Source organism: Mauremys mutica, chromosome 5 (genome assembly GCF_020497125.1).
Source record: "Mauremys mutica isolate MM-2020 ecotype Southern chromosome 5, ASM2049712v1, whole genome shotgun sequence".
Lineage (NCBI taxonomy): Eukaryota > Metazoa > Chordata > Testudines > Geoemydidae > Mauremys > Mauremys mutica.
This window is the reverse complement of record NC_059076.1, coordinates 18,205,773-18,223,536: the sequence shown is the minus strand read 5'-3', so window position 1 is coordinate 18,223,536 and position 17,764 is coordinate 18,205,773. Positions and strand designations below refer to the sequence as shown.

The following is a 17,764-nucleotide window of genomic DNA, read 5'->3' as shown; positions in this document are numbered from 1 at the left end:
GGTGTCTCAGAGGCAGTGTGGCCTAGTATGAGCACTAGACAGGAAGTCAGGAGAGCTGAATTCTAGCCTCAGACTCGCTGCCTGGCCTTGGGCCTTCACTTCTCTTGGCCTGGCCCCTCAAGCCCTTTGTCTATTTCAGTTGTAAACGGTTCAGGGAAGGGGTTGTCTTTTACGATATGGTCTGAGCAGCACCTAGCACAAAGAGGCCTCCATGAACCACTGCACAAATAATAATCAGGGGCCGCAAGGTTGAAAAGAGAAATCGTTAATTGTAGCGTGCAATACAGAACTTAATTACACAAGAAGAAATGAATCACTGTAATCAGGTGCTGGATCCCTACACACGGGGACAGATTGCAGAGCTGTGTAATAAATGAATTTATCAAGCACCTTTGACTGGGTCACCTGCTCTGTGCTCGCTAATCTGCCTCCCTGCAGTTTATTCCCACATGCCAAACATCCACCCAGATTCAAACACCTGCCTGCCTTTTCATACATCAATCTGCCAGAAAAATGTTTTCTGCTTTCCCCAGATTACACCCTGAGTCACTTATTTAGTCTTGGGCCAGTGATGGGTTTAAAGTCTGGTCTCTTAAAAACCAGGCACTTTATACTGTTGGAAAACTTGCCAGTGGATCCAGGGCGCTGGAAGAGACTGAGAGATCAGAGGCCAGCACTGCATTATTATTAGTGATAGAAAAGCAGTAAGCCCTGGTCTACACTGGGGGGGGGGGGAGATCGATCTAAGTTACGCAACTTCAGCTACATGAATAACGTAGCTGAAGTCAACGTACTTAGATCTACTTACTGTGGTGTCTTCACCGCGGTGAGTCAACTGCTGCTGCTCCCCCGTCGACTCCACCTGCGCCTCTCGCCACGGTAGAGTACAGGAGTCAACGGGAGAGCGCTCGGGGATTGATTTATCGTGTCTAGACTAGACGTGATAAACCGGTCCCCACTGGATCGATCGCTGCCCGCCGATCCGGCGGGTAGTGTAGACATACCCTAAGATACCTGGCTTTTCAGATGCAGGGTACAAAACATTTTTAAAACTGGCTACATATTTTTAAAATAGAAAACAGCTTTATGTGACATACAGGGAACAGCTGATTCATGGATTCTAAGGCCAAAAGGGACCACTCTGATCTAGTCTGACCTTCTGTAGGATGGTGCAAAAGTTTTACTAGGATTCGTTTGGGATGACCTGCTTCTCTCACTGTGCCATCACCACTTGTGCGTAATAATTATACAGCCTTTCTATTGATGGTAAGTTCTTTTGGGCAGAGAACACTTTTTCATTGTGTGTGTGTACAGTGTCTGTCACAATGGGGTCCTGATCCAGGATGGGCCCCCCTGCACGCTACCACAATAATAAAATAATAGTACTAATTCCAGTCATATCACCCCACACTCTCATGAGTTCCATAGATCAATATTATACTCCCTTGACTTTGCGTTCTAGCTATCTTATGTTTCTAATGACTTCCAGGGGCCAGATCCTCACCTAGTATAAACTATCATAGCTCCATTGACATCAGTGAGAAAGGCAGTGCAGAGAGAGCACTGAACTGGGACTCAGGAGACCTGTGTTCTATTTCTGGCTTAGCCAGTGGAGTCACCTTGGGCAAGTCGCTCTCCTCTCTGGGCTTCAGTTTCCCCATCTGTAAAATTACCTCCCTTGTAAAGCACTTTGAGAGCTACTGATGAAAAAAGTGCTAGATATTACTATTATGCAAGGGAGCTCCGACAATTTACATCAGCTGAAGATCTGGGCCCCAGGTCCTTATAGTCCTGTGTACTTCATATTTGAAGCTCTTAGATAATAATTTTGTATATGCTACTGGATAAAAAGATATAAGATCTCAAATGGTCCAGAAATACGCTTTCTTTCCTTTCAACCTTCTAGCTTATATTTCAGCCCTGAATCGGGTTTGAATCACTCTGTGGTAAGTTGTGCCCTTTCTTTAAAGGAAATTGAAAGGATGGCTGTGGATTCTGCTGTAGTTTGCAAACAAGCCATCAGCTATATCCATGTTAATGGCAGACGTAAACAAACAAGGAACTTGAGAAGATTGACTTGCAGCCAGCTAAGCCCAGCTTTTGCTCAATTAGATTAATCACATATTGAGGGAGCCATTCTCAGCGTAAGAACAGGCATTGCTTAGTTGGGTGCAGACTGTTAACATTTAGAGAAGAAAAAGGAGTGACTTGAATACTGATCTTTGTTATCTTTGTGTTTGGGCTTCCTTAGATCTCAATGCTGAGCTGCCTCACAAAGCAAGAGATGAGAGAGTCACGTGTCCTGCTTTGAGCAGGGGGTTGGACTAGATGACCTCCTGAGGTCCCTTCCAACCCTGATATTCTATGATTCTATGATTCTTTCATTCGACATAAAATGTCCTATACCGTTTACAATCAAAGCATTAACAAGTGTACAACAGGGAACAGCCCTGCGCTGGCAGGGAGATGGACTAGGGAGATACGGATTCAAGCCCATGTCTTTTCCATCTACAACTGATATGAAACTATTAATAATAACTATTATTTGCATGATAGTAGCACTTACAGATCCCAGCTGAGACTGGAACGCCAAGGAGCCAGGCGCTGTACATGCACCTCATGAGACAAAGCCCCTGCCCAAGGAGCTTACAGTCTAAGAAGACAAGAAAGATAAATGATTGGAGGAAGAACGTATTCTCTCCATGTCAGAGATGGGGAATGGAGGCATAAAGAGTAAGTGACTTGCCTAAGGTCAATGCACATTGGAAAACATAACCCCAACTATACATACAATATGATGGGGGCTAATTTAGCTACAACGAATCAGGAAAGAGATCTTGGCGTCATCGTGGATAGTTCTCTGAAGAGGTCCACGCAGTGTGCAGCGGCAGTCAAAACAGCAAACAGGATGTTAGGAATCATTAAAAAAGGGATAGAGAATAATACAGAGCCTATCTTATTGCCCTTATATAAATCCATGGTACGCCCAAATCTTGAATACTGTGTACAGATGTGGTCTCCTCACCTCAAAAAAGATACACTGGCACTAGAAAAAGTTCAGAAAAAGGCAACTAAAATGATTAGGGGTTTGGAATGGATCCCATCTGAGGAGAGATTAAGGAGGCTAGGACTTTTCAGCTTAGAAAAGAGGAGACTAAGTGGGGATATGATAGACATATATAATGAGTGGTGTGGAGAAAGTGAATAAGGAAAAGTTATTTACTTGTTCCCACAATATAAGAACTAGGGGTCACCAAATGAAATTAATAGGCAGCAGGTTTAAAACAAATAAAAGGAAGTTCTTCACTCAGCGCACAGTCAACCTGTGGAACTCCTTGCCTGAGGAGGTTGTGAAGGCTAGGACTATAACAGGGTTTAAAAGAGAATTGGATAAATTCATGGAGGTTAAGTCCATTAATGGCTATTAGCCAGGATGGGTAAGGAATGGTGTCCCTAGCCTCTGTTTGTCAGAGGGTGGAGATGGACTGCAGGAGAGAGATCACTTGATTATTGCCTGTTAGGTTCACTCCCTCTGGGGCACCTGGCATTGGCCACTGTTGGCAGACAGGATACTGGGCCGAATGGACCTTTGGTCTGACCCAGTACGGCCGTTCTTATGTTCTTATGTTGTTAAGGTCACAGACACAGTCTGTGGCAAAGCCGGGAATTGACTCTATATCTCCTGGGATCCCAGTCCAGTGCTTCGCCACAAGACCATCCTTCTGTTTTTATTCACCACAAACATTTTAAGGTAAATCCTCAGCCATGGTTAATTGTCATAGCTCACCTGTAGAGCTCCACAATGGCATTCTAACAACAGACACCAGCTGAGGATCTGGCCAGTCACCTCCACTGACTAGCGTAATAAGGGACACAAGTGCAAAGTAATCTAACAAGGGTGCGAGGTGGGCTGTTGGCTTCCCTGTCTCACCCATACCAACCAGTGCTATTGCCTGAGTCCCTTTTGGTCTGTCAGCCACTGTGTGAATCCCCTCTCCAACCTCCAACCACTAGAGGGTGATGCAGCTCAGCAGAGGAGCCACTGGCTGCAGTCGAACAGACAGCACAGTACAAGCATTTCAGGAGGATGCTGGCTACTCCTGCCAAAAGATCCCTTCCCTGCCAAATAGGCTTAGAAAGATGCAATGATGAGTACCGCAAAAACAATCTTCCATTATGTTAGTACAACAGCTCCCTCTAGTGGTGACCATGGTATTTTATCTGTTGTGTAACACCGGAAGGATCATCCTGTTGTGATAATTGGGCTTATCAATTTCCTCTAATTGTGAGCTCAACTGTAAAACGTATGTGAACATTCATAAGACGCCACAATAATCTATAACAACAAGTGTTGATGGGAAAAGGGACAAAAAGGAGACAGAAAGACTGAATTAGTCTAAACAAAGAGGCCTATTCAAGGACTGTGTTAAGATCATCCTCAGTAAACAAGAAAATGTGGGTCTGGAAATTAACGAACCCAAAGGGGCGTGTTGGATATTAGGTCTAATTTGTGGACAAAAATAATAAGGGCCTGGGTTCTTCTACCCATCACTCCCTTTTTGACTCCTTAAATAAAGAGACTTGTGTGAGGGATACAGAAGAACAGGCAGAGGCTACTGGAGCAAGTTTCACCATTATGGCTGCCACCACCACCGTTCACTGGGATCCTGGGCCTTCGTCATCCTAATCCTAGGAGATCCTACCAACCAAACCCGGCCAGAGAGAGGGATCCCAATGACATCACCACCCCTACCAGCTCCAGCTGAAACCTGAACACCAGATGAGGTGAAATGGGATCAGACTTTAACAGCAGCAGCAGCAACCGCTCCAAGCCATCTCAACTAACTACTTCCCTTTCCCCCAAAATGACAGTTGTTACTATCTTTGATACCATCTAAGGGATGTTCAAACAAGGGGGGGGGGGCTTCTTCTAAAACTCTCCCCAGTTAAAGGGAAAGGGAATAAGAGGTCACTGACTTTGTGCAGGAACTGCGGTTCTTCGAGATGTGTCCCTCTGTGGGTGCAAAGCATCATGAGGCACCCCAGCTTTCAGGGCAACCCCTCACTGGTCTGAACTGCACCCCAGAATGCCATAATGGGCCCTCCGTTCAAACACTGCTCGTGTCTGAAAGGGTCCTGTCGAGTGGTTGTCCCTGTGGCTCTGGATGCTAGGTTGCTTTCACAACAATATTCCCAGAATAGCTATGTTAGACATCATGCCTCAGCAATCTAACTGCTGCTGTTGTGAACGTAAGACTGTGTAAACAGTGCACAGCGACAGCCATCCTTGTTGAGTGACCCGTGGAGAAAAGTCTATTTTTAGCAACTGCTGTAGGCCACGGTGGCCCATACAAAACAAGGAGGCAGTGCACAGATTTGGGGCCAAATTCTCAGCTGTTGTAAGCGAGCATCGCTCCACTGGCTTCAGCTGAGGGAGCTGGGCCTGAGGAACAGTGAATCTGCTAAGTGAGGAAAGAAGAAGAAGCCAATTTGAAAAAAGCAAAAACCAACTCGAATCTGCTCCCTGAACAAGAATGAAGCTGACCTTGTTGTTGAGTTAACACACAAGAGGGAAAGAACCTCAGCTGGTGGCAATCAGCAACTCACTGCTGAAGTCTATGGAGCTACACAGGTTTGCAGCAGCGGGGGCTCTGGCCTGTTGTCTTTAGGAATATGGTATCAGCTTTGACTAGCTGCAGAACCTCAAAAGGATTAATCAGAAACATCCAGGCCCCCAGTCGTCTTGCTGCATCTCAAAGAAATAAAGGCACTGAATAGCATGGACGGTATTAGAAAGCATTGTTCTGACTGGGCCAAATGCCTCCCTCGGTCAGATACAACAAACAAAGACACATTTCACTTATTTATTGCGTGCAAATGGTTGCAGCTTGGGCCCAGTCCCTCTCCCTTTGAGCACAGTGCAAAGCTCCCACCAGCTACAATGAGAGCAGGCTCAGGCTCCTCAGCAATATCTATGTTTGCAGGTTCCTATTTGTTATGTGTCTACCTCTCAGCTTCTCTCATTTTAATCCTCAACCCCTCCATGTTCCAAACTAGTTTGGTGTCACCTCACTTCTACTGTGGATGTTATTTGCATCAGAAATTCAGAAACCAGGCTCCTGATACTTAGGGTGACCAGATGGCCTGATTTTATAGGGACAGTCCCAATTTGGGGGTCTTTTTCTAATATAGGCTCCTATTATCCCCCTACTTCCTGTCCCAATTTTTCAAACTTGCTGTCTGGTCACCCTACTGACACGAAAGAAAGAGCTATTTACAATAAAGGGAGGAATCCTATAGCATTTTAAGTTACCTGCGTGAATCAAATTTGCATGTCTCTCATTTTGGTTCTTTCTCCTACACTGTAGCTCACATTTGGGTGTGGACAGGTTGAAAGGTCTGGCACGGTCAAGAGACATCTCAGATGTGGGAGACTTTGATTGGCTTAGCATCTCCTTAGTGCCACTGACTTACTGTGTTCTATTGATGTAAACATTTTTGCTTCCAAAGTCTGATGATTATGGATGCACAGATTTTTAGACCAGAGGAGACCATTATGACCCTCAAGTCTGACCTCCTGCATAATACAGACCAGCATACAACCTCAGCCAGTAATTTGTGCATCAAGCCCATAACTTCTGTAAACCCATAACTTCTGTTTAAACTATATAGCATATCTTCTAGAAAGATATCCAGTCTTGCTTCAAAGACTTCAAATGATGGAGAATTCACCACATCCCAAGATAATTTGCTCCCATGGTTAATTACCTTCACTGTTAACAAATGTTGTTTTATTTCTAGTCTGAATTTGTTTCAGCATTAGCTTCCAACTATTTGATCTAGCAGAAAAAGAAATGCAAGAGCCATCTACTATCAGAAAACTCTTTCCCATACAGGTATTTGTAGACCATAACCAAGTCACCTCTTCAGTTTATCCAAGAGAAAGTAAACAGATTGGACTTCTTCAGTTTCTCACTATAAGGCAGGTTTTCCAGACCTTGAATAATTCTTGCGTCTGAACACTTCCCAATTTTTCCAACATTCTTTTTGAAGTGTGGACACCAGAACTAGACACAGTATTCCAGTAATGGTCTTACTAATGCCATAAACAGAAGTAATACCACCTCCTACTCCTACATGATATGTCTTTGCTTACACATCCAAAGATCGCATTAGCCTTCTGGGCTACAACTTCGCACTTGTGCAGTTGGTTATCTACCATTCTCTGGGTCCTTTTCCGTGTCACAACATTCCAGGATACAGTCCCATATCCTGTAAGTACAATCTACATTCTTTGTTCGTAGATGTAGGACCTGGCGTTTGCCATATTAAAACATAAGTTATTCAAATGAGCCCACCTTACCAAGACATACAGAACCATGAATGACATTTTGCTTAGTTGGATAGGAGCAGCTAAACAGCGGGGCCCAGATTTTCAGAACCACCGACATAATCTGCACACATTTTCCACTGTAATGTCATATGCATGTGGCCTTTTACATGTCTGTCCTTGTGCACACTCTGTCATACTAAATGCACGTGTAAATTTGGAGCACATGGGGGACTGGACTATTCCAAACAGGATTTATTAAGATGGCACTTAGTGGGATGGCATGTGGTCAGTATGGGTTTCTGCAGAATTTAAGTTTTCTTTGATGCTTCTAGAATCCCTGGTTGCCAACAAAACTCCTCACGTGTGAACGCGTGCCATACCATCCAAGGGACCCATCATCCGGCGGGACACAGGACAGAGTGAGGGCTTTGCTACCACAGCAGCTCTGCAATAGAGACGTTGTAGGGAGATTTCCCCAGAGCCGGGACCGATGGCACACACTCTCTCGACCCACCTGTAGAATTCCCAAGTTCACAGGATAGGAGAAGAAGCCATGGAGCAGCCATATGTGGGTTCTTTGTGCCTTACACTGTGCTCAAGTCCAAGAGATTGACAGGGTGGCTCCTACTACAAGCTACAAGTCAATAAGCTCAGGTGCTCTCAGCTCTACAGAAAACCCTGGCTTCCCGTCAATCAGTCACGACACCCAGCTAACAGCTGCTTCAAACGTTTGTCCCCAGCGGCAATATGGCCACACTTGATGCAAGGGGGGAAAATACTTGTTCCTCCTCCCTCCTCAGTGATTTTGGTTTTCTGCTCACTGGCTTCTTCTCCTATCCTGTGAACGTGGGAATTCTACAGGTGGGTCACCAGCAGAGCAATGCTTGTTCATTCCACCCTCCATTTGCAACACATCTGCTGCCCTGTCACCTCGCCCAGCAATTATTTGACAGGATCTTCCCTCTGCATGCTGTTTACACTTAGCTCTTTATCTGGCTAGAAGGGGCCAGTTCTTAAGCCTTCAGTACGCTGTGTGTTTTATTGCTGTGGTTTAAAAATACAGTGGAGCAGGAAATGAATCTGCTTTCTCTCTTGCCAGAGGAGCAAACTTTTCTGAAATCTGCCTCCTGAAGGAGCACTGCATTAACGATACAAGGGAAGGGAGGTATTTTCTTCTGGTATTTCTCAATGTGTTTACAACCAGATGGCAGAAAATGTATTCAAATGGCTCACCCGGTTGAGGCCAGCTTGCCATGGGCAAATGTACAAAAGATATTAGCAGCAGGGTGTGTGTAAGGCAGGAAATTATTACTCCATTTAGTGGGGAGTGGAATGTGCACCTAAGGTGCATTTGATAAGGCTCCTTGATTCCCTGACATGCAAACCAAGTCCTTCTCCGACTCCCAGCTGACTGAGCATGAAGAATAAGCAAATTCCCCTTGGCACTCAAATTGCAGGCCCAAGCTATTAAAAAAAAACAACAACACGAGCCTAGTATCTAAAGTATAAAAGAACTGGGGTGGGGGAGTGTTGTAGAAGGAACGAGTGGACATTAGCAACAGATCTTTAGATTATTATTGCCAACATGATAAATACACCCGAACTCCAGGAGGTGAGGTGAGGTGCATGACTCTGTCAATAACCCCCCAAGTGACTAATCCACAGAGGGGCTCCAGATCTGGTGATTATACACCCATCAATGACAGCTGGGGAGCATGACTTGAGGGCCACATGGTAAGAAGAGGCCGTTGAGGACAGATGGTCCTGGGGTTAAGGCAGTGGGCTTGGACACCTAGATTCAATTCCTAATGCTGCCCCAGACTCCCTGAGTGAGATTGGGCAAGTCAGATGGTCTTTTTCTGCCTCAGTTCCCCATTTGTAAATCAGGACTACCAGTGCCCATTTTGTCCATTTAGATTGTAAACTTGCCAGTGCAGGGACTGTCTCTCACGATGTGTCTGCAAAGTGCCTGGCACAGTGAGACCCATCCCTGATCTTGGCTGTGGCCTCTAGGCGCTATTGCAATTACAACTAGAACTCGGTGGTAACAGTGGGGATCGGCTCAGATCCTCCCATTACAAAAGCACAGCCCCCTGTTTTGGAGAAAAAGGTGTGTTGCCATTGTCTGTTAACAGCTTTGCAGTATAGGGCCTCTGACACATAGGTGAGCAGTTCTGATTCCATCCACTAACGAGTGGTGGAGTGCACACATTTCAGTACATGTACTACAGTGCCTAAATTCGGTGATTAAATAGTGGGGAGGCTAAAGAAACTATAGGAAATAAGAGATTTGGCCTGACTTTCAGAAGTCAGTAAGAGCTGCTGGGTACTCAGCACATCTGAAATGTGGGTGTCTTTCCAAATTTGTCTCTATTAATCCATGCATTCAACAGCTTCACTTTAATAAAGCCATCGATATCGTTAAAGCATCCATCTATCACTAGTAAGAACAACTTTTATAATTCGTATTGCTGACACTGTATGACACTACAAGTTATACTTATAGTAGCACTGAAAACTAAGTAGTTGGATCAAGCTCAGAAATAAAAACCAGCAGCCCAGGTCTAGCAGATAAGCCATTTGATAATCATATAACGTGGGGGAGCTACAAGTGTCAGGCAGGATGGTCCAGTGGTTAGGGCACTGATTAGCAGCTGAAACCGGTGTTCAAATCCCTGCTCTGTCACACTTCCTGTGTGACTCTGAGTAAGTCGGTGCCCCATCTGTACAATGGGTATAATAGCACTGCCCGACCTCACAGGGATCTTGTGTGATTCCCACATAGTACTGGGGGCCATGTAAGTACTTTGGACAGAAACCCAGTATTATGGGGTACGGTTTTATACTCCTGGACAGCTGAGGCCACTACTGCTGGGTGTGTGTGCTTTCATATTAGACACAAAGGGGCTGATTCTACCCTCATTTATACGTATGGCAGAAGGATGGACTAGATAATCTAACAGGTATTTTCCCATCTCTTATTTCTATGAACAATATACATGCAGGGGCTGGAATCTGTCGCCAGCATAAGCTGCACGAGGGAAAGTTAAGTACCCAAGCTGGGATTATTGCCTTATTGCCTATAGCTGAGTGGGGAGAGTTTTATTTAATGTTTCATGCACGTGTTTTATTGTTTTATGCAGCACATTACATCATCCCATGTGCACCTCAGGCATTTGAGATAACCAGTTGCTAAAAACAAAGCTTTATACCTGGGCTGTCAAACTTAAAGGAGATTCCATGTTTAGTTACGGTCCGGGTATAAATGCAACACTTCACACTCCCTTCAGTCGCCAGCAAATCCCCCACTGATATTGGCAGGAGGTTAGCACAGAGATGAACGCGACGATCCAACCTTTATGTACGTAGGTAACTTTTATTTATCATTTATTCAGTACTTCATTTGATAGTCAGAAAACGGGCTCCCAGTTGGGCCACCACTACGTCTGTCTGCCCTTTGTTTCTCTCCCTTCCCCCTTTCTCTCCCTCTTCTCTCTTAATAAGTCTCTTCTGTTCTTCCCTCTGCATTTCTTTCCCTGCAGCTACTCCCAATTCCTACCCCCTTTCCCGTTCCAGCTGCTAAAGGATTAACTATTTAATTGCCGACATGAACACTGAAGCATCTGCCTTGGACTTTTAGAGCTACTGAATGAGATCAATAGGGAAGTTCAACCCTCTTGGTCATTGTTTCAGGCTGTCTGCAGGCACAGGTAGGCATTGCAACGTGTGTGGACGCTCAGTTCACATTTGGGAGGTTCTCGCTGCAGACATGAGAGCTAGAAATTTACTTTTGTTTTAAAAATGAGAGGTGAGCATGAGCACCATCTGAGTAAGTCCTGGGGGTCACAAACAAATCATTAGTATTTACTGGTTGTATTACCGTGCCACCTGGGAGCCCTCATCATGGACCTGGCACCCACTGTACTAGGTGTCCATCCACTTGTAGAACAATGCAGGCCAGATCAAGCCCAGGGACCGTAGGTTTAACACTCCTGCTTTAAACAGTCTGATTAAAAATCTCCTCTGAATTGCTCAGTTGTCTCTTCTGATGTCATAAGCGCACTATTTAACCACTCATATAGAGTTCCTGAATTTCTAATATGAAAAACAAGCAAAGAAAATGCCTTTAAAATGGTGGTTTTCTGTGTATGTCAGAAAGCAGCACACAAAAAAACAAGGTAGGTTTGCGTCATTATTTGCAAGTCACTTTTAATGGCAGTGTGAGTTTGTCTCATTCCCTGTGCACAATCTCTTGCAGCAACTACTGAAAGCATTAGCCAATCACGTGCTGAGAACTCAGGTAACAAATGAGTGTTTCAGAAAGTTTGTGTCTTCAGCCAGCAATCCCAGTCCATCACTGACTTCTTTTTGTAAGTTACCTATCTGCTAAGCACTCCAGAGAAAGCAGCTTGTTAATTCCCTTAAAAAAGAATCAAATTAACTTGTTCATTCATGTTATCGTCAGGTGGCAGAGAGCTGCAAGACATCAGCTACTTCCACTTCTACCCCCTGAAGAACAGCATTTTTACATTCAGGGAGAGGTGAGCCTGACCCAGTAAAAGATGGGGTCCGAACAGCCCCAAATGTTGGATTTGGCTCCAGATCTGAATTTAATAGCTTTGGCTCCTAACATTATATGGGCTGAACCAATACCCTAGATCTGAACCTACACTACATAAACCTTGGATACAGAATTTCACCCACATGAGTAAAGTTAAGCATGGGCCCAACTGAAAGGCTGCTGAAGTCAGTGGAAGCACTGCTACTGATCTCAATGGGCATTGCACAGCTAGACACTACTTGCATAAATATTTACAGTATCAGGGCCATAGGGAGAACAACGAAGAATAGTCTATTTAATACCATTGTGTCTAACCAAGGATCCCTTAGGTCTGGGGGCCTAACACATTTATTGCTGAGTGCCCCAAGATTTGCTCCTGGATCAGGACACTTTCTTCCAGCATGCTCCACAGACTGAAAGCAACGGCAACGTCTTTACATAAGCCGTACAACGCCTAAACCTGCATCCCACATTGTCCCAAACCATAAGGAGCTTTCACAACTCTGGATGATATTATAGTGCTTATTACTATATTAGCCTGAACGGTCAGGTGCATTAGGAGTGGGGTAAAGATGATCCATGCCTCCGAAGATCCTTTCTGCTATCTGTCTCTGAACCTTGCTCACATACCGTTGAGTGTTTGCATTTCATCACATAGCTACATGCCGACTTAGCAACATTCCCCTACCGGCAGTGAAGGATCTGTGCCCCTGGCCATGTTTGTGTACAGAAGGGCTTTTCTTAATTAGTCTCTTTTGTATCTTTGCTGTATTTCACTCCTTATTTCTTTCTTTTACATTTTTATCAAATGGGGAGTGTTTGTTTTTCTTTTTTCTTTTTCCCCTTTCTCTGGAATCCTTAACCATTTCCCTCCACTCCTTGTTTTGTGTTGGAAATGGACACATTTGCCTAATCTCTTATGCCACCTCCCCAGCCAGAGGGCTGAATCGTGCTTCTTTCATTGGTCAGCAGATTTCATATAGCTTCTGACCCACAACCCAGAAGCTACTTGCGATCTCCAATTTCTGTTTGCCATTGCTCCTCTCTCAGGATTTTAGCCTCCATCCGTCCATGTCAACATTCGAAGGCCAGATTCTCTGCTGGTGAAGTCAATGGAGAACAAGCTGAGGATCCGGCCCTGATAGTTAGTTATTTGTTAACTGTATATTTATAAAATGCAGTAATATTCCATTGACTAGGGATATGAAACGGCTTCATATGAGGAGAGATTCAACAGACTGGGACCGTTCAGCTTAGAAAAGAGACGACTAAGGGGGGCTATAATCGAGGTCTGTAAAATCATGAAGGGTGCGGAGAATATGAATAAGGAAGTGTTATTTACCCTTCCAGATAACATAAGAACCAGGAGTCATAGGCAGCAGGTTTAAAATACAAAGAAGTACTTCAAACTTCACACAGTCAACCTGTGGCCCTTGTTGCCATGGGATGTTGTGATGGTCAAAAGAAGAATTGGGTTCAAAAGAAAATGAGATAAGCTCATTGAAGATAGATCCTTCAATGGCTATTAGCCAAGATGGTCAGGGATGCAGCCCCATGCTCTGGCGATCCCTAAACCTCCAATTGCTAGAAGCTGGAACTGGAAAACAGGGGATGGCTCACTCTATAATTTCCCTGTTCTGTTCATTCCCTTTGAAGCACTTGGCATTGGCCACTGTTGGAACACAGGATACTGGGCTAGATGGACCATTGGTCTGACCCAGTATGGCCGTTCTTACATTCTTAAGTAACTGTTTAGTGGAGCTTGAAGAACTTTGGCAGGGGTATTGCATGAATAAAATTATTATTAACATTATTATCCTATTATCTCCTTTTTTCTCTAATGGTATATGGCATCGATCATCTTAAGTTGCCATCACTGTGACATCTAATGTTACAATTCAAGGCCTTGGTCCTGATCTTCAAGGCCATCCATAGCTTAGGACCCAGCTGTACATGTGAGCGCATCTCCATCTGTCTAGACGGTTATGCTTCTCTAGGGCAACGGAGCTAACAACATGCAGGATGAAGAATGTAAAAGACAGAGAAAGTATTCTCAGTGGAGAGAGTTTGAATGTGGGACAAGCTAAGGAGGTCTCCTTCATCTGAGAGCCTGGGGTGAAGAGCAGAATACCTGACGAAGGGAGGGGGGAAGCAGAGCTGATGTTAACCCCATGTTCACTGGGGACTTGCACCTTATCAGAAGCTGTTTAAAAACTGGACTTCAGTTTGATCATCTATTTCAGCGGGAGCCGAACACTTCTGAAAATCCCATCTTACAACTGCACATTTTATGGAAAAAAATACAGCAGTAATCGCGACCAGTTAGCACCAAAAACACTACTGGAAGTGGACCATATCACCAGGGCCACCCAGAGGATTCAGGGAGCCTGGGGCAAAGCAATTTCGGGGGCCCCTTCCATAAAAAAAAGTTGCAATACTATAGAATACTGTATTCTCGTGGGGGCCCCTGTGGGGCCCGGGGCAAATTGCCCCACTTGCCCCTCCCACCCCCCACCCCCCGGGCAGCCCTGCATATCACACGATGAAATGACATGAAGCACCACAACGCTCCAAACCAAAGCAGAGCTCCCATAGTATTACCCCTGTAAAGCAGGGACAAGAGTATTTGGGATTCCCCCGTTCTAGACATTTATAAGAGGGGAGAAAAAGAGAGACAGGACCCTGTCCTGGAAAACAATGGCGGCAGAAATGCTACATGGTTCCATTTTAGAAGCATACTTGTGGAACGCGGGACACTGTAGGCTATTTGTTAATTTGTTCAGATGCTAGGTCATGTCCTCTTTCAATAACTCAGCAACTTGAATTACAACCCCATGCTGGCGGTTGAGCTGTGCGTACTGAACGGGAGCTAAGCTGTTCTGCCTCGGCTGATTCGTATGGTATGGGAAAGCTAGTCAGAAAAACAAGAAAGAGGCTCCTTTGTGCTGTCACTTGAAGAAAAAGGACAGATTCCCAGCTTGGACACAGGCTTCTAGCACACCGGGAGTTGTGGTCCAGCGAGTCAGACAGCTCCCCCAGTACAGAAGGATAATCAGAGACACACACACAGGCAGAACAGACTCTAGTAGTAATAAGCTTGGCTTCTAGGAGGAATTGCACCGCAGCTGACGATAGCCATGTATGATAAGAGCCAACTCCCGCACATAAACAAAACTAGAAAGGCCAACTGCAACAGCACCAGAATCTTACTCTGAACCCTTCCCCTCCATTGTGGGGGTGTGACTGAAAATGCAAACCCAGATCAAAAACCAAATGCCAGCATTGGCCTCTAACTCTCCAATGTGAGAGAACGAAAACCTCAGATCCAAACCCCCCAGCCCCTGGTAGATTCAAAATCTGTACTGGAATCCAAGTCTGTGGCTTGATTCTAATACAAACACTTCCATCTACATAACACATTTTATCTGCAGAGATCACAGTGATTTACATAGATGAATTAACCTCAAAACACTGCAGGAGGTACAGTGTGTAAATATTACACATTACAAACTCCTTGAGCACCCAGGGAAACCGAGGCAGAGTTACGTGACTTGCCCCAAAACATGCAATTCATGCCAGATCTGTGACTAGAATCCAGGAGGCTTGATTCAGGGGTCACTGCTCTATCCACTAGATTGCACCCTAACTATATAATCCACAATGCTATTGAAAACTGAAACAGCCATTCTTTCCCTCAATTGCACAGTAAAGGTCTGATCCAAAGCCTACTGAAATCTATTGGATTCTTGCTGTTGATTTCAATGAGCTTCGGATCAGGCCCTGAATCCCCATCCACAAAGAAAAAGCGCAGAAATGACAGCGAGCATATGGCTGAATCTTCTCCTAGGTAGCCCCAGATAGGCAGTAGGACTCTGCTTTGAAGTGACTAAGCAACATCCCTGACTTGCTGTGTTGATGGGGAGCAGTGGAAACAGCTCTTTCACACCTGGTAGGACGTTGTGCGCCAGACTGGCCCAGGTCACAGGTGCCCCTGACTCTCAGCAGGAGAGATGAAGATGGCAGCTGAGAGTCTTTACAGGACGGTGTTGGGGAGGGAGGGGAAGGAAGGAGGCGGAAGCAATAACGCACGGCATCCTGCTTGCCTACCTGCGGATGACCAGCTTCAGTGCCTTGTACGACCCCTTCACCAGTGAGATGGCCTCCCGCCTGGAACTGCTCAGCTCCACCTCATTGATGTTCACCACCTCATCACCAGCCTGCAGCTTGGAGGTCAGGGAGTCCGCTTTGCCCCCTTCTTCAACCTGCATGGAAGAGAGGAGACAAAGCAGTGAGAAGCAATTGGCTCGGCTTCCCAGGCAGGGTTTGGCAGCCTTTTGTGGCACTAAAATGAGCCACTTCGTCGGGGACTAGTTTTACAGGCCCATGGCTCTGCTCCTGAACCACGAAGCAGCACCTTTGCCTCCCAGCCCCAGAACTCTCTGCTTGCTTCTCGCTCCACTTCATGGGGGTGCAACCAAGATCTGCAAAGAATGCAGCCCTCGGTGACTTTTCCAATGAAGCTGGACATTCTCTAGGATATCTGGAAGCAGTAAGGGGTAAGGAAGTGGTCGTCAAATATTTCCTGGTCAGTTTTATAAGCCTCAGCCATGAACTCTGGATCAAGCTGCAAAGCTCAGATCAGATCCAAGCTTCACTAAAGTATGAAAAGTTCAGATCCTGTGGTTCAGATCTCTCTCTAGCAGAGGTGCTGGAATAATTTGTACAGTGGGGGAGCTGAGAGCTAGTGAACCAAACTGTAAACGTTGTATATGATGGAAACCACTTCAAGCCCAGGGGTGTGGCAGCATCCCTAGTTCCAGCACCTATGTGCTCTTGCTGATCAACCAATCTAATGACTAGAGCAAGTTGCTAACATGCAAGCTGTAGAACCGCTGCATCTAAGTTAACACATTTAATGACAACAGGGAGCACTTCTGTAGTACTTCTCAACCGAGGATCTCAGTGCACTTTATAAAGGAAGGTTGCACAGAAAGTTTAAGCGACTGGCCCAAGACTTTGCTGTCTGTCAGTGGCAGAGCTGGAAATAAAACCCAGGGGCTTGGTTCGTCCCTGCTCTACACCTTGTGCAGTCATTTATCCCTGCGCAGAGTCAGCTGCATTCGCACTTACACATTGCACAGGGGCAAATGACTGCACAAGGTGCAGGGGAAGGGAGGGGAGAATCCGGTCCTGGGTCTCCTGACTCCCAGTCTTGTGCTCTCTCCATAGAGAAAGGCTGTCTCCTTACGCAGCCGCCTAAAGGATGAACACTGGGCACTGGGTGAAGCTAGGTGACACAATGGGTTAAGGCACTAAGCTTTCACTTCTGGAGACTCAAGGTCAATCATGTCACAAAACCGCCACTGAAAATCTGCTATAATACAAAACACTTGGTGGGCCATGCTCAGGAGAAGCTCAGATCTGGGACAGAAGGGCCTTGAAGATCAGGACTGAAGTCCAGCGATGTGGCATGACAGGAGGCGTGTACCTGGCTCTAGCAAGGCCTTCAAGTTCCTCAGCGCCATATTCAACTAAAAATGGTAACTGAACTCCTCTTTGCAGATTCATGTTCTCAGAACTCACACAAGCCTCTGATCCAGTCTGCTGTAGCCCAGCAGGGTGTCCGTGGAGAACGGCTGATGCTTAGGTCTGAGGGATTTTCTTATAAGTGAAATGAGAGATACTTCAGGAAGTTGTCACGCCAGGTGAAGAGTAACTGAGCCATAATGCACATTCCGGCACGTTACCCAGCTTTCTTGCTCTATAGATTAGTTTCAGTGTCTCAGGTGTTTCAGTGTGAACAACAGTTTCTTGCAGGAAGTAATAGCCAGTTCTTTGGATGAGAAGAACAGGATTTAGCACAAACATCA

At 45.5% G+C, this 17,764-nt stretch overlaps 1 protein-coding gene across 1 annotated transcript in view; it reads right to left on the bottom strand.

Moving 5' to 3' along the window:
- The window catches only part of SHROOM3 (shroom family member 3), a 253,836-nt gene that overhangs the window by 150,371 nt on the left and 85,701 nt on the right, over positions 1-17,764 (bottom strand). Inside the window, exon 2 of the mRNA XM_045018424.1 lies at positions 16,002-16,156. Within this exon, the coding sequence (XP_044874359.1) occupies positions 16,002-16,156 (155 nt within the window). The remainder of the gene's footprint in view (positions 1-16,001; positions 16,157-17,764) is intronic.